The following is a 27,751-nucleotide window of genomic DNA, read 5'->3' as shown; positions in this document are numbered from 1 at the left end:
ATGTGTGGCAATCTTATATTGTTCATGGTAGAGAAGTTTTGATTCTTTAGAAGTCAATATGTGACTTCCACATAGTAGTCCTGATGTTGTTGGTGGCCTACTTTGATAAGCTAGTTTGAAAGTAGTTTTGTAGGAATCAATATCAAGATTTTCTAGTTTCTCCATTAAGTGACAGGAGAATGGAACAGCAAGAAGCTTACTACCACAGGCAGAGTTTGAGAATTAATGGGACATATTGGGATCTGTTTATTCAGATCAAGTAAAATGGTTGTCTGAGACAATCTTATCTTAGGTATCAAGGATAAAGGAAGCTTCTGAGGATACCTGAGATATTACCCATCCCTTGAGAAGCCCTAAGAATCATGGGTTGCGAGCCAAAACTGTATGGCAGTGGTAGGCATCCCTAAATGTCCACTGTACTAAGGCAAATCATACCAATTAAACTCTTGCAGTGTGATATGAGATGACTGAATTTCTACAGATTTAAGCATGTGCTATAAATGAGAAAGGTGTTCACTAAAAGTTACATTGTGGTAGTCTGTCAGTCTCACAGCAACTAGCAGTCCTGCCAAGATATGTAAATTAGCCTTTGCTGCAGGATTGATTAGGTAGTGAATTTATAAAAATGATCCCATAAGAGAACGGTGCTACTCCTGTGATCAGTGTACTCTGTTATTTAAAATTGGGCTAATACTCAACATAGGAAGTGTCATTTTGCCATCTTATTAGCAACTTCTGAGAAGTTTTATGTATGTACTACTATACATTTCTTAGAAATATGTTTCATAACTTTTATTATCTAAAAAGCTATTTTAGTATTTCCCTTCCAAGTGTAAGTTTGAAGAATAAGAATTTTACTACAAATTTTAACTGTCACTAAACCATCATCCTAGACATTGTCATGGACAACAGTGTAAATTAAAATGTCTTTGACTATTAAGTCCCTTGTGGGCATTTTAAATTTCTGCATTCCTTCCCTACTTAATCATCTACATCACTATTATTATCATAACCACACAAAGGATAATGACGTTCAGGGACTATGCTATTAAGGAAGACCATTTCAAAACATAGAAAAATACTGTGAGATTAAATAATTTATTACTGTTGCTAAGATGAACACATACATAATACTCAATTTTATGTGGAACATTAAAAAAATAGTTTTAATACAGTATCAAAATTTACACAAGTATTTTGTCAAAAGACCAATGTCCTTTGTATCCGCTTCTGCAGGCTCTGCTGCAAGCACAAAAACTTGTTTAAATGTTTTCAGACTATAGGAATACAACAATTGAAGGATGTTTCTATGTGGGAGGGTGTACACACACATAACAAACGATTTTCTCTTAGTAAACTAAAAATATAGCATTTTAATGGAAGAGTCTTAAATTATAATCCAGTTATGGTAATTGGAAAGATCCTTCCTTCTATATTAAATGAACTCAAAGTATTTTCAGAAAATAGAAGGAAGTTTTAAAATCACAATTATATTCTTTTTACTATGACAAAAATCCTTCTCATTCCCGTCAATAAACATTAATATGCTATATGATAAAACCATTTATAAACAAAGAATATTAAGTGTGAGTCAAATCATAAGTTTAGAAAATACCCAGGAATTGTTGCATCCCTACTTTTTATAATCTTAAACTACAGTAAAAACAGCATTCTGTCACAGGCCTTTGCACATTCATACAAGAAACTATCATTGCATTTAGATAAACGTAAAATATCTATCATTGCATTTCCAGTACACACATTCTAATATTATACATCTATACCAAAAGTCAGAAAACTAGCAAAGCTAGCACACATCTCAAGCGAGCTGAACAAGAGCTTTTAGCCTCAATAATGGACATGCGTTAGCTTCATAAGACACTGCAGTAAATAGGCGAAGAGAGCTTCTGTTTCATAGTGCAGTGCAAGATTTCAAATTCTACATAAAGTTCATTAAATATACAGCATGTCTAGAAACTAAATTATAGAAATAGACAATCTCACAGCTTGAAACACTTAGAAAAATTGTTTCCTTGTTAGTTGACATCGGTGTGCTGAATATATAGGGAGGGTTGTATGACCCAAAGACATGCCTCTATAAACAACTCATCAAAATTTAATAATTTATTTTGACAATTTAAAAAAAAAGATGATATTCTCTGCTAAGTACTCTGAAAATTCTTCCTACTTTTCTAGCTGGTAAAAGAATTTGTGATTGTATTTTAGCACCTCAAAATTCAAAAGAGAAACCAAATATTATCTTGCATCCAACTAATTATGTATCAGGAAGCAATCTTTCCTCAACTGAAATATAGGAGGGAGCTTCCCAAACAAGGCTTGTATGCTTGAAAATATCTCTTTATATCTTCCACACAGTAGAAAGCGCCTACCACTAGATACAATAAACCACCTCTATCAAAGCCATAGAGGCTCTACTGGACTCATCCAACCATGCAGATTATCCAATGTGTCAATCATAGATATGGAGAGTCAAAATATTTCAGCTGTCATGAAAATATTAGTATTAAAATTTTCCCAAAGCTACCTTGAGACTGCTGTAAACACTAAAGTGAGACGTATAGCACACACTAGCTTTATGGGGGAAGGTGTACTGAAGGACTTAAAGGGGAGATATGTGCAATGTACAATCACTCCATGTGATGCCATGAGTCCCATTTTTGTAGAAATCAACTTTTTTCCTTTTTCTTCTTTTCTTTCTTTCTCCAGTAGTGGTGATCTCATGTAATCTCTCTGTGAGCAGGAGTGCTGCTGCTCACATAGGTCCTTTGTACTGGTTTCCTGACAAATGTTGCCTAATTCCAGGACATGAGCCTGCAGCATCTCCAAGTTTCCTCCACACAACCTTAAAAGAAAAAAAAAGAAGCAAGCATCGTAAGTGTCATCTTGCAGAACAGTTGTTTACGTTTCAGAAAAGACTATGAGAGAGATCAAAGATGGGTGCAAAGACAAGACAAATTCTCCACATGATGAGTTTAAACACAAAGGAAACATGATGATGACAATACCTGGGACACAAAAACTTATCTGCAGCTAGGATGCTACACCTTACTCCAGCAACCAGCACTGATTGTAAAGAAGGACTTAATTTCTCATTCTCACTATCTATATGGTCTTCGACTGACTTAACAGTAATTTCCACCGAAAGAAATTCTGAGGATGCTCACAGAAAGGAGACACTGGCTTCTGCATTTTTTTCATGTTCCCAAAATGAGTTTAATGTACATACAGAATTAAGAGCCCTAGGTTAAAAGAGCATGCTGGCTTCTATAGATTACATCTATAACAAAAAATACAAAAACGTCTAATTTATTCAGAAGAGTGAGTTTTTATTCTTAAGCCACGTAATCCCTAATCCTCTATTTTTGGTTTCCTAATATTTGCAAAGTAGGAGATGTGGTTGTCATCAGTCTCAGCTAATGATCTACTAGAGAATTCTCTCGTATTTACAGAAGAGAAGACATATAAACACAGGGTCAAGGAAATTCAGAAATTCAAAGAAATACAATTACAACCTTTTAAAAGGTGGACCATTTGGGGTGGATGTTGGCAAAAAGGTAAGATCAAGAACAACATGAGTATAAAACTACTGAAGTGACCAAAAATGCCACTACACAAGTACTAACTGGAATAAATGCATGCATGTCTATACACAGCAGAACCACCATACCTGCCTAGAATATTTACTATGAGGATTGTGTTAGACTAATGTATTTCACAAGACACTGTTTAACATAAACATAAAACCAGTTTGTTCATTAGTAATTGAGAGACTATCTCTTTTTATTTTGCTTTTAATTAGAAGAAAATCCATCAGGGACACCTACTACCATTTACAGTGATGCACAGACTGCTTTTCTCCATTTTCAAGGCAGTGGGAATACAACAGTCACCGTTGCATGGAGAAGCAACCTGTTGCAGTCAAGGGGAATTTTAGTTATGGCCTTCAAATACCAGGAATGGAACTATATAGCAAAGGACAGCTTCAGCTACACAAAGGAGGTCAAGAAAGTCTCAAAAAATACCATTCATTGCCCCAGTCTGGTCCATAGATATAATCAGTTCTACCAAAAAATGTTTTGAATATCTGGTTTGGAACCAAAGGATACATCTGAAGTCCGCAGAAGAAGTTACAGATGTAAAAACATGGCTGTTGCAACTAAAAAGTAGAACTGCTCTTCAGTTACTGAATTGTGGAACACAAAGGGCTACATCCAGTTAAGGAAACTCCTACTAAAATAAAGCAGTAGCACTAAGGGGGCACTGCAGAATAACGCTGCGCACAAGAGTGTAAATAAGATCATCAAGTATTTCAATTATCACTGGGAGATGTCAGACAAGCCTAAAATGACAAGGTTACTAAAACAGTGGTTATGATTCTCAAAGGGCCATATATTTATCCTTAGAGAAGAACCAACAAACTATTTATGAAACAATGTGATAGTCTACAGATAACATCATTTTTGGTAAGTTCATGTCACCCAATTATATCCTGGAAGAATATAAAAAACTGACAAGATTTCCATTACCATGAATTCTTGCAGAATCTTATAAAGCTTATAATGCCATACATAATTCTGCTTATAATATCATATATAATCCTGTGACATTCAAAAGTATATATATATATATATATATATATATATATATATATGTCAAATAGAAAGTATTTGTAATCTTTGCTATCTTCCAGAAAAATTATTTATTAAACTGCCTTGTAATTTTATTTTCTTTTTACCCACCCTGCAATGTCCTCTTATATTTATTCCCCAATATTTACTGTATAAGTTTGATGGTTGTGTAATTTATAATGGTGCCACAGGTACTATTTTAAACTGTTTCCAAATGGGCTTTAAAAGTTAAGGTTTGGTTTGCATTTTCTTTTTGTAATATACAGATAAAAGACAAGCACAGACAGTTAGAAAAAGATACCCTAGAAGAATTTTTAAAATAAATAAGAAAGCTAAACTTAGGGTTGCCTTTGTTGTACAGGTAAAAGGCCACATGAATGTAGTGTCCTTTTAAAGCAAACAAAAGGTCAAAAACCCTAATCATGATCTCAAGACATGTTCAGAAAGTTCTCATAAGTAAGGAAGGGAATGAAAAGAGCATGAGGGTCAAAGTCAATCTGGTATTAGCCAAAACAGACAAGGTATCATCTATGAGATGCAGTGTTTTCATTCTTTAAGATAAGAGGTAGAAAGAGCTGGTCCTCAAAAACTATCTTGCTAATATATTGACTTCATTAATAAGTTTGAACAAATAACTTCATTTCTGGGTCTTAGTTCCTCCAAACGTACACTGTGAGTACTGGGGCTCTTAGGCTGCCTGTCACCCCCAAATCATGGTAACTGATGTTAAAGGTGAAATCCAATTAAGGAGCTCCACACATTCCTAGAGGGACACTAGAGGATGGCTCTGTGCTTCTCTCTCAGTACTATAATTCTCATCAACTGAATTTTATTTGTTTTGTTAGTCAATAGATGAGAAGCAACAGGATACCTGGGCTTATAAGTCAAAACTGAAAATTTATCTAAGGTAAATATTCAAACTGAAAGATCTTAAGCACAAGTTGAAAAGCTACAGTGGGTGAACAGTAGTGCATGTAGGAAATGATATGTAGAGCCATGACCATTTAAAATCAAACAACAGATGTGCAGCAATGAAAGGATTGCAAAATAAAAGCAGCCACAACACAGGCAAGCAAGAGGATTAGAAATTATCACCCCAGCACATATAAAATGCCCATGGGATTTAAAGATCATTTACTGGATTCCAGAAACATCTTGAGGTGGTGAATCAGGTCTGAGAATAAATGGACTCAATAAATGTAAAGCTAAAGGATATTCCTAAGTAAGTTTGCTACTCTATGATGTGAGCATAAAATATGAGATAAAAATGTAATACAATGATACAAAGCCAATTAAAGCTATGGCCTAGTGACGACTTCTTACATTTAACAAATGCACTGCTCTACAGTAATCCATTTAGCTCTTTAAAGCTGCACAGCTGTATTCTTAATTAAACAACACATCAATCAACATTCACACTGACATGTCATAACTGAGTTCTCTGACTTTCAGGATAGAGTTCTATTCATCTATCCCATTGGGTCACCTGTCTTGCCTTAGCAATGTCTAAGTGTGAGTTGGCTAATGAAAAGTAAAGACAATATTTGATAAGATATGATGAGGGCAAATCATATCCATGTATGAAATAAATATTAGGCAGCAAAGTAATTGATTTTGTAGGATTGTTCATGGTAAGTTTTTATTCTTTGTAAAATTCCTTAAATCCAACATTTAAAAATGTTCATAGGTCATTCTGGAATGCAGAACTGACTGATCATATCTGATCACACCCAGGGCTTTTCATGAAGTAGGCAAGCACTGTATCACCAAACCTACTGATCTTGGTGATTATTAGCATGACTGTGTGAATATCTCTGTAATAAAGCAATCTGAAAATAAAAACAAAGGCAATTGTTTTATTTTCACAAAAATGGAAAGACATTTGGTCATCAATTTTCAAAGTAGATATTCTTAAAGGAACAACTAAGCTGTGATGAGGCTGTCAACACAGAATATACAATAAAGCGTGTCAAACTTACATTGCACATTTCTCTGACTATAGCTTTTTCTGTCTCACTAAGGTCATGGTCATACTCTTTACCCTGTTGACGATCTATAGTTTCCTGAACATCCAAGACCTGGATTTGTTGAAAAAGAAAAGCAAATTTCACATGGAAAAAAGGCTGTTAGTTTATAATAATACCATCACTGTCCTCACTTTGTCAAATCTTAGGTTTTCACCATGTCTGCATATCAGAATGGATGCATATACGGCAAAATATTTTTAAATAGTTGTTCTGCAACCTACAGTGAATCTCATTGATCTTTTTCAAGTGGTCATTAAAAACAATCTACTATATCACTAATAGTCAACTGAATTAGTTACTATTTATTATAATTAGATGCAGCTAAGTTGATCATTAAGATAGTTAATAGTGGGAACCATTTTGGATACAGTCAATAACTCTTGGTCCAATGCAACAGTGAAAACAGTTAATTATATGCCAATAGTCTGAGCGATATGTCGACAAGTCGTATAGAAAAGATGGCTAAAAAGGATATGCATGTATATATATAGATGAGGAGTACTGAGTTCAAAGTTCCTGCCTGGCCTAGGGTCTAAGAAAGAAATGTGGGGATGGATCTTGAAGAGAAATATTGACTCCTTACCATGAAAATATTCAAACAATATTTTTTCACCTGAGTAATTTTTGTATCAAATATTTTTCATTTGAGTGAAGTGTTTTAATGGTCTTTTTAAAGAACAGGTTTATTGGCCTATGCTTTTACTTCTCTAAATTGTCCCCCAAATAGTTATATCACTTTTAAAATATCATTATTTTTCTAACATGCTGTGGTACATAAGGGTGTTGTTTGTCACTGTTGTAGTGGTTTGTAGCATAAAAACTACTTTTCTAGAGCATTCATATTGAACTGTGACTTATTGAATGGCTTGTTCTATTGTAACCATGATCAGGGAAACCCCATCTAAGAGTGTGTCCCAATAATTAGCACCAAGAAAAAATTAGAGCCTCCATTTCAAGTTCATAAACACTGAGACTACTAAGTTTACTGTTTTAATAGTATTACCCCAAAACTCATCCTCTTTATCACTATATTGATACCAATCTTTCTCTAAAAGTCTCAATACTAGCTTCATAATCACCTTTTACATATGGAGAAGAAATGGCTGACACTTCAGACATTGAAAAGTAAAGATCCTCTTGAACATCTGCCTACAGATGTGATTTGTAATACATCTCAGAATAGTGTGTACTTTACATTTCCACTAAATAAAGTTACAGTTAACAGTAACCATGAACTTTGGAGCCAGTGAATTATGGTGTTATCAATGCAGACCAGCCTCTCCCACTGACCTACATTTTCCCCACAGACAAGGCCCAGTTCATTAAGGCCTTGAGTTTACTTTCAAATGAACCAAAAGGGAGAAACTGAACCATTTCTGAATGGCCACATCATTTAGCACACTGATCTTTCCAAAGTTGTACATACTTCTCCCAACAGAGAAAGTCCTAGCAGCAAGGACATTTGATTTCTAATGTCTTCTAACGATCTCTGCATGCTGAGGTCTCACCACTTGTACACCAAGGAAAGCAGTGTGTTCTCCTGATAACTTATCCTCTCACCCTCTTGATTCAACAATTTTATGGACATTAGAGAAGAATTTCATAGAAAATCAAGGGTTTCTCTCTTGCTCTCACTGTCTTTTGAGGCCACACTCACAGTTGCACTGAGAAGTTAGAGATTTCAATGTGGCCCACTTTGTGCCTTTGTGCATGGGATTCAAACATCACATTTGACACTCTGCAAGGCAGCAGGTTGAAATGGCTGGCTTTCAAATAGTTTGGGTAGCAGTGTGAGTTGTTGCTTTTAGGTTTTGTGCAAAAACTAAACTTCTACAAAAGTGGAGCTGGTCTGCTTGCTCCTTGACTCATGCTAAAGCCAAGCTGAAACCAGAAAGGCTAAGTGTGTTGCCCACCCGCAATCTGTGCATGTTTGAAGAATACAAGCTCATTTTCCCTTAGCCAAAACAAAATATCCTGGGAGCTAAATCTCTCATTCAAGTTAAATGCCCCAAATCAAAGTGTTTCTTTGAGGTTCACATCAATATTTCTGCATACCATGCATCCTATAGAAGATACAGCATACCCGGAGAAGAGCAACTTTAGTCTGATGGTACGTCTCTTATAAAGATATAAAGTTATAAAGCTGCATATATGCCCCAAAATAACCTTAAGCTCTCTACCTGCCTCATGTCTCATAAAGGGTGGGTTAAAACTGTTCCAAATCATAAACCTATCTGAAGGACAGTATTTCAACTTAGAAATTATCACAGTTTTTACAGTTATGTTTTACCTCCTGTATAAGTTATCAGTTTCTACTTTCAGGCAAACATTTAAATTGTCTATTACTGAATTAGTTATAATACTTATTAACTTTATTTACTGTAAAGCATCATTAATGAAATAAATGATTAATTTTGCCTATATTTTCATTAAGTCACCATCAAATCTAGAGTAAAAGCCAAAACTAGAGACAATCTATTTTTTTCTAATGTGTCTATAAAGAAACACTAGTTGGATTTGAATGCTTAATTTTGACTTAGTAGAAGAAAAAGTAGGTTGAAGTTTATTTCCATATGTGTTGAATAAAAATCATGTAATAACTGCCTTCCTCACTTTGATAATCTTACTGATGCCATACACTTATTAACATCCACACAATAGCACTGCACATATAAAACCTGCATTGGTCTTTCATATGGATATGCATGCACAGCACACTTCAACTTCACTGCAGGTAGAAATGAATCACATTACTCAAACAAAATATCAAAAGTAGAGATTTGACCTTAAACACTCAAGCCCACTGTCAGTTCACAAATTAAATTCACAGAGATTAAAAAGTTACATCAACAAAGAGGTTAAAAATAATGTATGTATGGTTACATCACGACCAAGGACTGTCAGACTACAGCAGACAAACCACGACACAACCGAGGTTCTGGGTAAATGGTTACCTTAAGAGAATGTACCACGGGCTCAGGCTGCTGAGAAGGTGTGTTATGTCCACTGAAGCTAGCTGGAGAGTTGGGGGAACTGTTGTTCCCATCAGCCCCTGATGACAACCTAAAAGAACCCTTAGTAGAAAATCAACAACTTTGTTATTAAAACAAAAGTCGTTTATAACTATAGCGATGCCATTAAATATTCAGTTTCACCGTCAAATAAGCAATATCCATTTTGTCAAAAAAATTTTTATCATTTCCCCCTCAATTTTCTTAGCCTATCTTAGGACATTCTCAATTCATTGGAGCACACTTGCTACTTAAGCGATAAGAAAACAAGAGCCATCCCCATAAATGTCTGGATGCCACCTCCAATTTAACAAAGAATACAATGCCCCATTAAAACATTTTAAGAATGATTTTGAAACCTAAAGACCAGAAGAGCAAGGAATTGATGAGTCACTTCAAAGCTGAGTTAAACATGTTTACTCAGCAGGTCAAATGCCACATTCCATATGTCTCAGGAAAACGCTAACACATCTTACTGTTGCATTGGAGAAATTGTCTCTTCTAAAACCCTTGTTGAGTTTAAGACCTATAATAATGGAATGGTTTTTTTTTTTAGATATTTAACTAAATTCAACAATTCTTTGAGCAAATATTCATTTACTAGCCTCTTTTAAAGTGAAAACCAAAATAAGTGCAACGTACATATTTGTTAATCAATGGTTCTTCAGCTCAGTGGGCTGATAAATGATTAATTAGACCTGAGTGAGCCACAAGCGTCTGGGAACTTATCTCAAGGGTCTGCAAGTTCTCCCAGTATGGACTGAGGAAAGACTAATCAGCCAACAGGGAAGAAGAGCAGCAGTCATCTTCTCTTAGAAAAGGAGCAAGGTTAATCTTCCAAGCCTGACTTTTGTAAAGCCTGAGGAACTTTAAACAAAACTACAGATGTGGTCACAACTAATAGATTCATCAGTGATCCACTTAGTTGGTCTTATTAACATAATATCCTAAGTAGTAAGACCCATTGAAGGTGCATTGTAAATTCATAAAGGGGGAGACGACAACGGTGTTTTGGGGAATTCCATAGCAATAGCAGATCATCCATAGTCGACATTTTTAAGGAGGAAGGGGGCAAGCTGCACATAGCAACAGCTACAGTTACAGCTGTATACACCCAATGTTATTTACATAGAATTTAACAACTGCTAAAATTTGGAATGTTATTTATGTCCCATCTTTGCTGCTGCCATTTCTGTCTATACATTTCAAGGCTCTGCTTTTCTCTCTGAAAGCCTGTGAAGGAAAGATGCTTCTCATGCTTTGAGAACTATGCAGTCTAATTGTTCCTGCCTCCCACCTGAAAAAACCACCAGAAAAAGGAAGCAGTCCAGTGAGATATCTTATACTCTTTTAGATTTTCCTCTTGATTGCTATGGAGTCTCATGTGAAAAGCAGGCCATGAAGTAGGTCTGTCCATTTTAAGCTCCCCAAACCTTCTTGAAAATCAAAATTTTAAGTTTGCTTTTCTCCTGAATTGGTAACTTCACTCACACATAATAACACTGATAAGAATTTTCTGAGATTTAATGATAGTTGGAGAACAGATCTTTCCAGGCCCTAAATGCTTTACCATTTTTCTCTTTAGATTAAGTGATTCCACAGTGGATGAGCGACATCAGGACAGGCTTCTTCCCTGAGTGACATTGCTCTTCCACAGTTCTTCCCCTGCTGGTACCATGCTAGGAACTTTCAGAAAAACTTGCTAATGGTGTATGCATTCAGATCACCTTCCACTTGGATCAGGGCATTACTATGCCATTTTTCTTCTGCTTGGTTACCTGACACACAAGACAATAAACACTCCTATTGCTGGTGACTATCCTGCCATTTCTTTCCTTACATTCCCTTTCATGCACGGTTTCTCTCTATAGCTTCTCTTCCAATGTTTAGCCAAAAGGCAGACACATCAGTAATATTATGACTTGCTTGGGCATAGGACCTCTGATTTTAAAAACATTTTGGATTAACAAAGATTTGAAAAACAGCATTAATACTATCTTTTAATCTAATCATCTGGGCCAACTGGCATTGTTTGAACCTAGAGAGAGTCCTGTGCAGATCATAACAATTAAGAAACAAACAATTAAATGTTTTTATTAGCTTCCTTAAAAAGTAATTACATAAGCTCTGACTTGGACTACTTATTAGGGGAAATTATATCTTTCAAAACTTTAACATTAAATTATCTTTAGAGCCATGGACTAGTAATCAGCCAGAATTATCAAGGTGTTCTCTCTCTCTCTCTCTCTCTCTCTCTCTCTCTCTCTCTCTCTCTCTCTCTCTCTCTCTCCTCTCCTCTCCTCTCCTCTCTCTGAAATAATATATATATACATCTATAATTACATATATGTGTATATATAATTTGAGAAATCCAAAATACATGCTAAAATCAAATGTCTTGAATGGCTTTCTCGATTGTAACAATAGAAGCCAGCATCTTACTCTGCCTAATCTAACAGAGTAGAATTTCAACTTCCTAAATGATTATGAGGATATTTGGAAAATTACCTAGGTTCGAGCAGTATTTATTCTCAGTTGACTTATTCATTTTGACTAAACTAGTTTTTAATGTGCTATTGAGCAGAATGCAGTACAGCAAATAATGGTAATTAGTCTCTCAGAGCTTGTTTTGATGAGATTAAGGCCTCTTATTTAAATTATACAGGACTGGCTCAGAAGATGAGGAATTTAAAAGATGAAAATATTAATAAAATTGGAAGTATGGTTTTTTTCTTGAGTTATTTGTGTTCAAGCCACTCATGAAGACCTGCTGCAAATACATATAATATACACAAATGTCTGTCATTAGTCAATGGGCAAAAGATACTTTTCCAGGCTACCGGATGCATCTGGACTTTATACTTCCGTTCCTGGGGGTACTCTGTTTTTCTCATGTAGCTAGGCTGGCTCAGTTTTCATGCCTGCGTTAGAATAAACTAAGAGAACTGGTAAGAGGTAAAATGTTCCACTCCACAATGGCCCTCCCATCCACCACCCATACCTTCCTCCATGTGCACAGGCTTATCATCTTTGCCCCCCTCCCCAGCTATAATGTTTCCTCTAGAAACAGAGGCCATCTAGTTATACACAAGCAAATGCAGACAGCTGGCTCATCTTCACTCACCGGGAAAGAGGGCAGGCATCGTCCTATTCCTCGGCACCCTTGCCACCACTGCAAGACCCGCCGGGCTCTGGGCCCCCAGCCTTTCTCCATATTTGAGCTGTTTCTAGTTGGAGGTTGACTTCTATTCTGGGTGGCCTTATATTTGGAACAATATGGTACAATCACTCAGAAAAATACTGTTTCCCAAGACTCAAGAAAGCAGACAGAGTAAGAAGCTTAATGTGATGAACCACGATGACCACAATGGCGAGCTACAACATGCACCTGTAGCTAGGGGAAAATCCAAAGTACCAGTCAAAAGGCTATGTTGGGACCAATGGTGATACCTCCTAAGCAGTGATAACTTCACTCTCAAGCTATCAAAGGGAGATGACAAAGATGAGATTAAAGAAAAGAACTCAGAGATAGTTAAAAGATGTCACTTCATGGATTTCATCTATTAGGAACAAAATTATCACAAATTTCCCCAAATATATAAACTGTGAAACATCCAAACCTAACAGAAATAATTAGTAATGTAATTTGAAGCAATAGGCACTTTTGGTAAAGAATACAAATTGAAGATTTAACTAATAATATGTCAAAAATATCAATAAAAATTGTTGCACAATGAAAATTACAAAGTCCAAAGACATTATCATTGCATTAAAATAATTTTATACTATAAAGTTTTATTAGCCAATGTTCAAATTTTTATAGTCATTGGTGGTAGCAATAACATAAAAATAAAAATAAAATTCTAAAAATAATTTTCCGGAAACTTCAGCTTTTCCCCATGTCCAAACTATGTAAGTCTTTTAAAATTACCAGAAGCAAAATGAACTTATTTAAATTAAGTGTCTTTTTATTCCTAAAGCTACTGTGTCCCAAAGAAAAACAACCAAACAAAATATCACACCCTCACACACAATGGCCAATAATCCCAGCGTGGAAATGTGGAAGTTAATTCTGAGAGGTTCAAACTGAAAATAAAATATTTTACATGTCTGTTGTAGGGCTGAAGTTTGTCTTTCCCATCCATTTGGCCTGTCTATTAGAGCACCAGTGATTATCCAACACCAAATAGTCAGGCCAGAAAAAATATATATGGTAACATTAGTCAGACTGAGCATGCTATATTTAGGAACATATATGTATATACATATATGCATGTAACAATTAGTAAAAAAGGGGACATGTGTTTGATATAAAACAAGGAAGGGTTACATGAGAAACTTTGAACAGAAAAGGTGAAGGGGGAATGACGTAATTACATTATAATCTCAAAAATAAAGGAAACTTTTTTTTTTTTTTTTTTTTTTTTTTTTTTTGGTTTTTCGAGACAGGGTTTCTCTGTGTAGCCTTGGCTGTCCTGGACTCGCTTTGTAGAACAGGCTGGCCTCGAACTCACAGTGATCCGCCTGCCTCTGTTTCCTGAGTGCTGGGATTAAAGGCGTGCGCCACCACGCCCAGAAACTTTTAAAAAAGTATTTTTGTTCTCAGAAGTATGTCTCCCGAAAGTTGGTGGTTTGGTATCATTTCTCACTATAACTTTAGGAGACAGAACAATAGAGAAAGCACACCATGTTCCTAAGTCACAGGTAGCCATTGTTAACAGCCGTTGACTGGGCTCACTCTGTGAAGCCAGCACAGGGACAGTTATCACTTCACACATAGCCCTTCTCCTTATATGTATCAGATAATTATATATTTGTGCCAGAGTCAATGATCGCTTCAGCATACAATACTGATGTGAAAATCATTCTTTCGCTGATTATTTCATATATAAATGTCTAACCTATTTGATCATCAAAGTAATTATACTCGACAATTTATAAAATAGCTGGTAGCTTTAACACCCTCTCCATCCACATTAATCAGCTGTATGCCAGAGGGGATCACTAGTTAGAAATGCAAATTTTCTGGTTATGTTACAAGTCATTTGGCTTTGGTGATTTCCATGACTTAGACATCTCACATACCTTAATTTTTTTTCAGATCCACTTCAGAAAATTAATCATGCAGAACTAAAACCTATTTTCTTTCTCCCTTCATATGTAGTGAGGCCAAATCCCAATGCCTGTCCTCCTCACCCGTGAAATCTACAGTAGAAATTCCAACTAAGAAGTTAGCAACAAAGAAGAGGCATCCAGAGAGGACAAGAGTGATGCACAATATCTCCCACTGTGGGGATGCCCATAGGACATAAAGTAATGGCACACTTCAACCTCAGTGCAGCAAAAATGTTTTTACAATATCACTCAGCCCCTAAATGGGAGTGATGTGTAAAAAGCAGATATTCGTAGAATAAACTACTTGATGGTATAACCATTTTAAAGGAAAAAGTTGCCTCTGGAGAATCAGAATTCTTGGTTTGCTAACTTATTCAACACTTGCCTTAGAATTTTCATACAGGGCTGGAAAGATGGCTGAGGTTAAGAGCACTGATTGTTCTTCCAGAGGTCCTGAGTTCGATCCCAGAAACCACATGGTAGCTCACAACCATCTATAACATGATATGATGTCCTCTCTGGCCTGCAGGTGTATATGCAGGCAGAGCAATGTGTACGTAATAATAAACAAATAATTTTTAAAAATAATTTGGGTACATAGAAGAATGCATTCTGAAATAGCTATTGTCTTTTGAACCATCATCCGTTGATCTTCAACAATGAACCTCAGATTTTTCCAGCTCTTCAATTGTCCACCATGAAATTTTCTTGAGACAACTTTTTAAAGCAGGAAAAATCTTCAGTATACCCACCTTTGGAGTTCTTTCTGGAAACATAGGAGACCCAATCCTAGTCATCAACTGCTCCATAAAGTAATAATTTTACTTCAATAACCAGAAATGATTTTTGAAATGTATAAATTTATTCATTTCCTATATATTTAATATAACCCTATGTTTAGTTTGGCAATGTGAGTCAATAAGAAAAAAAGTATATACTTAAAGGTGGGAAAGGAAATGGGTGAAATTAAAATTAGGAATCACTCTAAGTTTCAATAGAAGTTTGCAATAGTAGCTTGTTTTTATTGTCTCAAACTCTAAGAATTTCTGAAAAGGTGTGAAAAATGAATGGCTTTAGAAATTTGTGAGAAAATAAAAGTGAACAATAAGACCAGAGAGGAAAGTAAAAGAAACTGTCTAAGGCACTATCCTGTGCCAGATATCTCAACAAACCACAAACAAAATAAAGCTTCCCCTTAAAGATGAATAGACATATCCACTAATTATGGCTCATTGGAAACCTTGAGATTAAAGGACTGAGAAAATAAAGCAGCTGATAATTCCACTAAGGGTATTTTACCCCTATGATCTGGAGACCTCTATCTCACTGACTTACAAAGAAGAAATGGGAAAGATGCTCAAATCCACAACATATGGGTTTTACTGTCATCAGTGTCAGGAGTTGAGGGGTCAGAGGCTTGGTGGCTCTTCTAACCCTTCTGTACTTAAACACAAATTCAACTTTCAATCATGACATTTAACTTCCAACTAGGACCTTTTAATAAATAGTTCTAATTTTCTGAACACATACAAGGTCCTCTAAGATATAATAGTCTCTCTTTTCTTAGTGTCTCTTAATGGGTTACAATATGTAAATTAAGGAATCAAAAGCCAATTTTGCAAAACAATTTAACTTCTTAATACAATCATAATTTTCTCAAAATTGAGTCAATCTATAGTGTCAATCACTCCTTACAGAAGTCATAAAATCATTTACAAGGCACAAAAGATGATTATTCAGACTTTGATTGGTTGCCTCTATATACAAAAACATTGCCTAAAAATAAAGCTTCCACAAAAATCCTTCCCACTGATTCATTGTAATTAAAGAAAATGCAATTAAAAATGTTTCCTTGGTTTTATATTCTACAATGGAATTCTGCAATATGGATATGCCAGACTTATTATTGAATATGAGAGAGTGAGTTACGTATAGGTGAAGTACGTATATTTTTCATACAAATATATTCATATACATGCATATCTGAGTGAAATAATCTTGCAGTGCCCTATGCTCACACCACTTGGTAGAAGCAATGTATGTAGAACAAACTTAGGAGGCAGACTTCTTATCAACACAGAAAGTCAGTTGTAGACGCCTGAAGGTTGATCAGCTAACACGGTTTCCTGTTAAAGACACTTAATTATTTATAACTCCTGAAGCTTTGTCAGACTACCACCTGTTGCCTCATACCTCATAAAAACACAAGCCTAGTTTTGGATGGGGATTCTAATCAGTCCTTCCTTATTATAGGGCAAAATGGCTGCTTTGTTTTATTTCATTTGAAAAGGAATGCTTTGCTTTTTTGTTTAATCTCTGTTTTTTAACTACTACAAGACTTCAGTCTCACACAGAGAAGTATAGATCAGAGAAAAGACCTTTGCAGATCACCTGGGCAGACTATCCAGAAGATTTCTTTGTATAGAGAGGTTTAGCATTTAAGACAATATATAATTATGTTTATTCAAAGAGAATCCCAATTGCATTTAAAATGTATTAAAAACATATTTAACATTTTTATATGCTTTTGCTTAAGTTGTTGGTCAGGGGATACCACCTATTGCCACTGTTTTTAGCTGCCCACTAGAACTTGATACTAAGACACCATTCCTCACAGTTGAAAGTAAGACATTTCTGTGTCGGAACATGAAGAATCCAAGCTGGTTCTGACCAGGAAACTTCTTCACTGCTAGCTAGTTCTCAGGGTACCAGAAGGTGCTCCACAGTCTCCTTAGAGAGAAAAACTACCTTACTGAGATGTGAACATGACAATAATGATCTTGTAAGTTATGCTTTTGGGTTCAAAGAGGGTAAGAATGTTATGGAGGTAACCAACTGTATTCTAATTAAGTTAGGTCCCGTTCCACAGGAGAAAACACATGCCCACTACTGTAAATCTGGCCCAGAATCCATGGCTAGGAAGCCAAGAGGCCCCGGGGTGAATCTGCTATGGTTCTTTTTCTAAGAGGATGTACGCATCAAATCATTCTATAAATAAATATCTATAGATTAGCGCAGGCCTCAGGCTCATCAGAGAAGCTTCGTGCAGTGGAGGACGTTAACCTAGAAACATATAACTCATCAAAATGCAGAGAATAAGTATCTGGGAAATATTTAGCTGTAAATTGAACATCTCTATCATACCTTTTTCCTCCCAGGATAAGGGAAATTTGGGAAGTGGGGGAGGACCAGGGAGAAACCGTTACTTCTGGGCAGGACAAGACTGAAACACTCATGAACTCATTGCAGCTCTGATTGCCTGCACAGGACCTGCATAAGATCAAGCCCTCCAACATTCCAGTATGGAGGGGGGAGAAGCTCAGGAGTCTCTGTCCCTAGCTATTGACAGCTGATGGCTCCCAGAGTCAGAATAAGCTGTTTTCTTTACAAGTGTGGTACCTCCTAGATTGACCGTGCTCCAGTGGATTACCTCACACCAATGTGTGCATGTGCAGCATAAATTAATCTCAATGAGTTATAACAAAAAATAACAACAGCCCAAAGGAACTTGGCAGGGAGTGTAATTAGGGGTTCCAGGAGGAGTTAAAAGGAGAGGTAGGAAGAGTATATGATGAGATTACATTGTACATATATATGTATAAAATTCTCAAAGAATTAGTGAAAATACCATATTAAAAATAGACATTATTCATTTAAACATTTTAGATAATTATTGAGTAATATAGTAAGCACAATATAATTATATATTTCAATAAATTTTCATTGAAAATACAATAGGTTCAAATTATGAGCTGTATGTGACATTTAGGAGCTGCATGCCTTTAAGAAAAATATGTGATCTCGCTGTGCCTCAGTTTCCCCATCTAAAAATTATAGGTATTAATGATAAAATGGTATATTTCATTGTATGCATTTGAGAGCTGCCATGAAGCAATCTCTCAGAACACTGCCTAACCCATACAACTGCTCTGTGTTTACTCTCATTATAACAAATGTTTTTGGTTTAGTTGTCAACACATTTTATAATGTGTCAATTTACTTTCACACACACACACACACACACATATACACACACACACACACACACACACACACACACACACACACACATACCAACAAGGGCCAATTTTTTTCCCTAGGGAGATACCTTTACGTGAAAATGTCTATAGGCATTTTACTGTCTATACTAGGCAGTCTCTATGAACAATGAAGTGACAGATGTCTAGAATATTTCTAGAAATCTTACAACTCACAGTCCCATCCCCATCAGAACAAAGAAGTATGCTGCCCAAATTGTTAAGAATCTCTGTTTTAGATAAAGAGATCATGTAGGAAAATGACAAAGCAACATTTATTTGATACTCTGGAGATGATGTAGAACCTTTAAGGTGGTGTCATGGCCTTCTGTGGTAAGCACATCACAGAGTGTGGGCTTTGGGAGTGTACAGCCTCACCTTGTTTACAGTTTATTCCTTCAGTATTACAAGATGTGATCTCTCACCTTACTGCTCAGATTACCTTCTGCCATGCCTCCTTTGCCATTATGGATTCTCTCTGTAACCACAAGCTGCTTAGATCATGGTACTTTAGCATTGCCACTCCGAGTAACTAATACACCCTCCATAGCAGATGCTGTATATAAAAACATTTAGAGTTTGAAATTACTTAAAAATGAAGTATCTATACTTCCGTCCTCAAGCAGTCAAGTAAAATATACTCATAAAAGGAAATTACTCTAAAAAATGGATTCAAATTAAAAGTGGCCTGAACATCCTATGGTAACCATACTATGAAAAAATACACACTAAATGAGGCAGCCAAAGGCAATGGTCAAAGGAGAAAGTCCTATAGAGGCAGATCAAGCTGCAATACCTTAAAAGCAGATGTATTAAATGAAATTGATGCCATGAGACAAAAAAGAACTTTCTTAATACATAATGCAAACATTCTACGCTATATTTTAAGCACCTTTGTTGGCAAAGAACAAAAGCCTGTCAGCAGATAGAAGTAAAGACTCTGACACATAAAGCAAACCTATGTACGACATGCAGAGAGACATCAGACAGAAATCTGGACATGGCAGAGGCGAGTGTCTCCTTTACAGAAACCAGGCACTCAGTCTGTATACACACACATCTCCTCAGTGCATAGACATTACATAGTCACCTTGCCTTACTCATAACTGTTCCCAGTCACTGGGATCCTACTACATATTACCAAAAAGCTGTCAGTCAAATATTAAAACTGGCAAATACAAACTACAGTTATATGTGAACACCTCCTTTCCTAAGACAATGTCCAAACTATGTAAGGGATTCAAGCAACCCAATAGCGTATAGCCAAGTAAGTCTGTTAGAAGAGGAGCCAGGAACTGGTATACACATTTTTGTTTGAGATAGAGTCACTTTTTCCTCTTTCCAGGCTGGCTTCAGACTTGCTAACTATCCTATTACCTCAGGTTCCACAGCGGTAGGATTACAGATAAGAGCCAGGGTATGCCACCTGATTAGACATTCTCAAAAAGAAGACAAAGTACGGATGAAACAACAGGCAAGTGGAAAAATTGTTAATATCCCTAATGACCATGGAAATATAAAGCAAAATACTCAAATGCAGTTAGATAAGCAATTATTAAAAGTAAAACAGATAATAAGTGCTGGAAAGGGGGTACAGAGGAACTAGAATTCATATATTGCTGGTAGGAATTTAAACCAGTACCTATTATGGAAAACAACATGGAGCCTCTTCAGACAGATAAAATAGACCTACTGTGTAATTCAGCAGTGTGTACTTCCAAAGAAAATGAAATGAGACTGAAGGAACATCTGTCCTTCAATTTTAATTAAAGTATTATTGGGAATAGCTAAGATATCTAACAAGAAAGACATTAACACATACAAATGGGTATGCATACACCCACATGGGTGTTCATACACACTTGTGTAAATAGAATACCATTAAACAATTCGGGGGATAAAATTCTGTAATATTTTGGCAATGTGGATATGCCTGAATTATACTATATTAAGTAAAATATTCCTGGGAAATAATGGCCAAAATGATAGGATCTTCTTTATAGGTGGAATCTAAAAATGTTGGTTGTGTAAGAGTAAAGCAAATGAAGTGGATACAGAGTTGAGTACGAAAACAAATGTTAAGGAGATGTTGACAAAAAACTACAGTGTATCAATTAGTAGAAATAATAATCCAAGAGGCCTACTCTACAATACGTTGGTAATAATTCATAAAATATCTTTTAAAATGCTGACTATGAACATATAGCTACAAAAACAACTATGTGAGATAATACATATGTTTATTAGCTAGATTTACTCATACTCATGACTGCATTTTCAACCATCTTTGGAGACATATTTTTTTGTCTGCCATGTAAAAATGTATTTTACATTTTAAATGTCTAATTCATTAATATTGGATACATGTGTGTATGTGAGTATTGGTATGTACATGCCACAGCACACATGCAGTGGGCAGAGAAAAACTTCGAGGAGTGAGTTTCCACTACTACAATGGGTTTCATGTTCAGGCAACTTTTCAGGTTTGCACAACTGTTTTACCTGATGAACCAACTCACTGGCCCCAAATTTTTATATTAATAGATACTAACTGGGTAGTTGCTGTTGTTCTCAATAATTTATACTTCATAATAGTCTTTTGTTAGCTGGATTCCTCTATGGGACACTTCCTCTTTTTGTCTACTGAGCTAGCTTTTGAACTACAGAGAGATTCAAGGGAATCCTGGGGGAGATCAGGCTGCTTGAAATGTCTCATGGCCTGGGGTACCAGATTCAGAACATCTTATTATGGATTGGTAAGGATGAGTTGTCACACACGGCTCTCAACTGATGAGATTCACTCTCCTCCTAAGTACACACCTACAATGGCAGCAGTTTTACAAGACAGTACTTGCACCAACACAAGGCCTTTTGATAATTGGTATTCCATGTAGTCACCTAAAATATTTGTAGAGAATTATTCAGTGTTCACTTTGAAATAAATACTGTGTCAGTCAGTCTATAAATGAAGCAGAGTAAGGGTTCAACCAAATACAATGACCTTTCCAAGGAAACAGTGCACCTCCTGCTGAAAATTTCCCCCTTGTATGATTGTATTCTATTGACACTTTTCTGGGCCTCAAGCCTTTTCTTCTTACAGTTCAGTCTGAGGATGTCACTCTTTTTAGTGTAATTCCTCATCTCTTCTTCTCCCTCTTTTTCTTTTTCTCCATGGGCCTGGAGTAAGCATCCAAAAAATAATTCAGACTTGGTAAATTTACTCAATTTAAATACAATCTAAAAGTGACGTATATTTTTTTCTTTTTGAACAAATTATTTTAACAGTTAATATTGAGGTCAAAATAAGGATAATTCAAGATTTTTGTGGTAAATGTATCAATTTTAATACCTTGATACTAAAATAAACTAAATCAAAGTACTGAGTCTCATAAAAATCACAGTGTGTGTGTGTGTGTGTGTGTGTGTGTGTGTGTGTGTGTGTGCAAATTATAAAATTAAAAATCAGATGAAATGATATTTTCTTTAAGTGTAGAACACACAGAAGTCAGGAAGGAATTCATATCCTCATTTATCACACACCAAGTACAGTTAAAACTGACATGTGAGGAGTGTCGCACCAGAGAACTGGTCAGGAGTTTTGGTTTATAGGAAAGAACACCCTGGACTGGTGACACCATTGGTTTGGCGACATACTCAGAGAAATGTAAGCAATGCAGAAACATGGGCACAGCATTAATGTGAGGCATAGAGCCACAGACACTGAGGCAGTGTGACACGCAGCCAGATTAATCTCCCAGGTCACAAGAAAAAGTGAAATTATTGTAGATAGACCCATGGTCTGTAAAATGGGAACTAACTGTATTTTACAGACATATTTAATAATAACATGAAGAGTAATTTCAGTGAGTCAAATCTAGTTGGAAAGAAGTCCTAGTAAGGTGACTAAGAAAAGGCTCAAGTAAAAATGTATTATTGTTGCCTACACTGGATAACAACATGAGAACTAAAAGGGATGGTGATAATGATTTAAAAGGCAGGACTATAAGAGCCTTGATGGAAGCAGTGAGGTTGGAAAGAATCTACAATGGCTCTCAGCTTTCTGGCTGAGTACCAAGTGGTCATGCCATTATCTAGGGCAGGAAATACCAAAGGAAGCAACATATCTAACTACTTTCTCAGATTTTAAATCCAAGATCAAAGAGGTGATTAACAACATGAAAGCCCAGAAGAAGTCTTCCTAGCTGACAACCTCTAAATCGTTTTCTCCTTGGGTGCCAGATTTAAAAACAAAAGCAGGTTGCAAAAATATTCAAATTACAAGTGCTATTAGCTTCGTACAATGGCAGTTACATTATTAGTGATGATAGCAGATTAAACTCTGCAATGTTTGGAGGGAGTAGAGAAATATCTGCTACTCCAGATGAATCTTTCAAACATATAAATGTAATTTCCAAGAAAAAGAAATAAATAATAAATATAAGTAATTACAACAGGATACTTTTTAAAAATAAGAACGACAGAGTGCAAACCCCAGGAAGAGAGATGCATTAGTATTTTGAAAAAGATAAGATGGCAAACACCCTCTATTCCCAGGAGCAGAGTAACAACAGACAAAGCATAACAATGAAGGTCTCCTTAAAAAGCAGTTGCTAAACTATAGGTAAGAAATGCGGACCACTGCTTTCACTCACATTCTGCTTCTGGGTGATGAGTTTATGTGCTTAATTTTAGACTTTTATTAACCATGCAACTCCAAACGAGTAACTGAATTTTTTGAAGGGTGATTATACATAACTTGCCTTCTCACTGGTTGATAGCAAAGAGAAAAATCTTGTGTCATTGCTTCATAGAGGGATATGTCTGAGTATCTCTGGGTGTTGGGTTTATACAGTGGGGGTAGGTGAGGTAGAAATGAGTGTCACACATGAAAAAGCAAAGAACTGAATTGGCAGTGTGGAAACAATAGCCAAATAAGTCATGCTCGTTAACATTGCATTTGGTTGCAGAGTACAGCTCATTAATAACTGTGTTAAAATCCCTCAGCAGGCTATTAGAACCCAGCAGAACACACATGCAGTATAAGAACCCCTGTGACTAAAGCTATTTATGATAAATACTTGTCAAGTTCACTAAGAATCATTACCCTGTAAGGAGTTCTTTGCCTCTTTGGCTTTGTAACAAAGGAAAGGCTGTAAGTATCCCCAATGTGTTTTTGGTTTTTGTTTTGTTTTGTTTTGTTTTTTGTTTTTTGTTTTTGGGGGGGGGTTTGTTGTTTTTTTTTGTTTGTTTGTTTGTTTTTGGTTTTTTTGTTTTTGACGCATAAAAGCTCTTCTACAAAATGAGAAGGCCAACATAAAGTTAAAGGATTAGCAGGAGTCAGTTGACTGGCACTGAGTCAGTACAGTCACTTGACAGGCTGCTGTTCTATCTGGGCTGACTACTGAAGATCTTAGAACATTGATGGTCATCTTACACTTAAAGGTTTGTTTAAACAACAAACAAGCCAGGCATGGTGGTAAATGCCTTTAATCCCAGCAACTCAGAAGGCAGAGGCAGATAGATCTCTGTGAGTTCTAGGCCAGTCTGGTCTACAAAGCGAGTCCAGGACAGTCAAGGCTACACAGAGAAACCCCGTCTTGCTTCCTAACAACAACAACAATAACAACAATAGCAACAACAACAACAAAATCAGTTTATAATGGGAAAGATATTTTAAGTCATATTACTATGTTCCTTTAAGTGAATGACATTCAGAAGTAACTTTAGGATGCACCAAAGGGTGCGAAAGAAAGAAAGAAAGAAAGAAAGAAAGAAAAGAAAAGAAAGAAAGAAAGAAAAGAAAGAACAGAAGACAGAAAGAAAAAGAAAGAAAAAGAAAGAAAGAAGAAAAGAAAGAAAGAAAGGAAGAAAGAAAGAAAGAAAGAAAGAAAGAAAGAAAGAAAGAAAGAAAGAAAGAAAGAGCTTTGCAGAGTAAGGCCATGAAGTGTAAGCCCTCAGTGACCCAGGAGACTAAAAAGGCCAAGTCAGTTTCTTCTGTTGGTCTACACTACCTGATTCGCTCACCTCACCTGCAGTTCATGAGCTGTTACCAGACACAGCCCACAGGCCTCTGCTTCTCTCCTCACTGAAAAAAAAGTTTTCACTCAGACCCTTGCTCAAATATCACAGAGCTTCAGACAAGAACATTCAACTCCTGTATCTCCTTGTTGGTGTCTAATGTCTCAAATAGGACTTGATTAATCTTAAACCTCCACTTGTCCATCCCAGTCTTCCTCGTCTCAATAAACAGAGCTGCCAGTTTCATAGGCGTAAATGAAACTTTAAGGGTCATGTTTGAGTCTCTCAAGGCCCCTGGTAAGAAGGGGACACTGAGTTCCATAGTCACCACCTAGGCTCTGTTCATGATTCATTCTGGGGTCAATGATCAGCTTACAAAACCTCCTCTACTCCACCTCCAATTTGTCTGTAAGTACTGTTAGTTCTCTTTCAGAATAAACAATGAGGGGAATATACAGAGTGTATTTCAGAATATACAATGATAGCACAGTAGTTCAGTTTACTTGATGCTCACACAGAGAGCACAAATTCATTTCCAAGCCCTACAGTACACAGCTCACTACCACCTGTATCTCCAGTTGCAGAGTGTCTGACACCCTTCCTGACCTCGACAGGAATGAGGTATGTGGACATGTGCACATACATATATGCAGGTAGATACATACATATAAAATAAATATGAAAAAATATTAAAGTAAACTGTGAATCCAACTCCCCACTACATTGAACACCATGATGCTCTGTCAGACTACCACACAGCTCACTCAAGAGTCCCCTGTGTCACCTTACCACTTCTAATTTGTACAGTCTAGTAGCCTCCAAATATTGAAAAAGACTTCTGTAAAATAATGGTGCTTTGCCCCAAGATCAATTTCTCTGATAGGTTTCTACCAACTCAGACTCAAATCTTAAATGCCAAGAACCATTTTATTAGGAAAGTTCAATAGGCATGCAAGCTTTCTCAAGCCAACTCAGTGTTTTTCAGGTCTGTACTGAAATGCACCCAGAACTGCTTCTAGCCTCTGATGCCCCTTCTTTTCTATGCTGCTGCTTCTCTCAAAAATCTGGCATGATGTGAGCTCTCACTTTCTGGGTATTGAGCTACTTTGATTAAACAATCCTCCTATGGGATCTTTATGAAGATGCACTGCTGTTCAGATTAGTGAATTCTTGATTACACAATTCCCTATTTGATTCAAACAGTTTTAGAAGTTAAATAGTTGAGAGACTGTTTATGGCTGCAGTAAATGCTGTTGTGGACCTGCAGAAGCCTCATTAGGAGACAGGCTTGAGACAAGTTTATGACTCAGGTATGCTTTCACAGTCACAGGCCTATGTATACACAGAAAATAGACAATTAACTAATTTTGGATGAAAGAAAGATAGAATTTTTGTCCTCAACTCACAATAAACTAAAAGATAGATGGAAATGTGTAGTCAGATCACTCCTAATGGAAAAGACATATATCTTCTAACCCTTTGGACACTGTTAACCTTTAGGCTTTGTCCACATTTGTCATTCTAAACTAACTATGAGCTTATGTAACAGAAGCATAGCTTTAAAATGTTTAGCTTTTAGTAAAAAAGCATGTAACCTATTGTCCTGTTGTATTTTCAAATTCATCTGTTTTGTGATTAATTGCTTTTTTGACTATGAGGTAATTCCCTTTCTGATGTAGAAAGCTTTTCTCAAAGTATAGAGACTATGACCGCACAATAAATATGATTGAAATTTTTACCTTCATTCACCTTTTCCTCTCGAATGTGTGTGCATGAGTGGTCTTTGCTTACTTCTTCTCATCTTTCTTTTCTTTAACTGAGTCACAAATAATTTAACAGACTCAGGGCTCTGCAGTGGGCGTATCTTAGCCTACAGGAGATCTCCACAAACAGGCCTATATACAGATAAAAGAGCTTCCTATTACAGTCCCCTCCAGTGTTTGGCTAGAAGCCACTTTTTGAAATTCCTGGCTGCGTGGGAGAAAATTGGTCAGTGTAAGCTTTCCTCCTCAGTGGCCAAGAGCCTGTCCTGAGCCATAGAAAGGAAACCCTGTCTCCTTCCGCTCTTCCCAGTCCTTACTGGCTGCCTCCTGCAATCTGCAATTTTAAAAGGTTTTTAAATTTAGGTATAGAACAGAAGAAATAAATGTATAAACAGGAGAAAGAGACTTCAGTCACTGACTAACGCCCACATCTCTGACAGTGCAAACACCTGCCTTATCCCCTCCTCTGGACCTGCCAAAGCTAGACTTTGGTGCCTAAACCAACAAAATCCACAGATGAACCTGTTTCTGGTTAATCTCCTGCTCCTCTCTGTTCCATTCACTCCATACCACCATTCTGTTCATTTTGCTGTCATTGCTTTAGTCATGTCTTTCTTCTTCCTTTAAGGCTTTACTTCTTGATGTTCTTGCTTTCCAGCCTACTCCTTTCCATGCCATGCCCATCCCTGTTGCTAGGGTTGCTTCAGTGTCACTTCTAACTTTCTACTTTAAATAGAAAGTTGCCTCTTCTTACTTCATGCATCTTCAATTCCACATGTTGTCTTTGTTTGCTTTGGTGATTATTGCACATTTACAGTATTAAAAGTAGCCAATCTTCTACACTATAACTTGCCTGAGCTTAGAACCCTAGACTGATTATTCAGTATTAAATTCCTGTTGCCTAAAAAAGTGCCTTGTGTAACTGATGCAAAAACACCCTAAAGAGGTAGTATGGGCATGGTATCACATGCCTTTAATCCCAACACTCAAAAACCAAAGGCAGGTAGATCTCTGTGAGTTCGAGGCCAGCCTGGCCTACAAAGAGAATTCCAGAATAGCCATGGCTGTTCCACAGAGAAACCCTGTCTTGAAAAACCAGAAAGAAAGAAAGAAAGAAAGAAAGAAAGAAAG

The 27,751-nt window shown here is 36.4% G+C and overlaps 1 protein-coding gene across 6 annotated transcripts in view; it reads right to left on the bottom strand.

Annotated features, from left to right (window-relative positions):
• Positions 1 to 2,628: 2,628 nt before the first annotated feature.
• Positions 2,629 to 27,751, bottom strand: part of Ccdc85a (coiled-coil domain containing 85A) — a 219,791-nt gene continuing 194,668 nt past the window's right edge. The window contains exons 4-7 of one of the 6 annotated variants that reach the window (XM_051164826.1): positions 12,812 to 12,946; positions 9,631 to 9,750; positions 6,629 to 6,727; positions 2,629 to 2,863 (exon numbers count right to left, since the gene is read on the bottom strand). In XM_051164826.1, the coding sequence (XP_051020783.1) occupies positions 2,774 to 2,863; positions 6,629 to 6,727; positions 9,631 to 9,750; positions 12,812 to 12,946 (444 nt within the window). In that variant the 3' untranslated portion in view covers positions 2,629 to 2,773. The remainder of the gene's footprint in view (positions 2,864 to 6,628; positions 6,728 to 9,630; positions 9,751 to 12,811; positions 12,947 to 27,751) is intronic. The other 5 variants (XM_051164827.1, XM_051164828.1, XM_051164829.1 and 2 more) reach the window with 5 other exon arrangements.

The sequence above is a fragment of the Acomys russatus genome, chromosome 22 (assembly GCF_903995435.1).
Source record: "Acomys russatus chromosome 22, mAcoRus1.1, whole genome shotgun sequence".
Classification (NCBI taxonomy): Eukaryota; Metazoa; Chordata; class Mammalia; order Rodentia; family Muridae; genus Acomys; species Acomys russatus.
The sequence above is the reverse complement of the archived record's forward strand: the minus strand, read 5'-3'. Positions and strand labels throughout refer to the sequence as shown.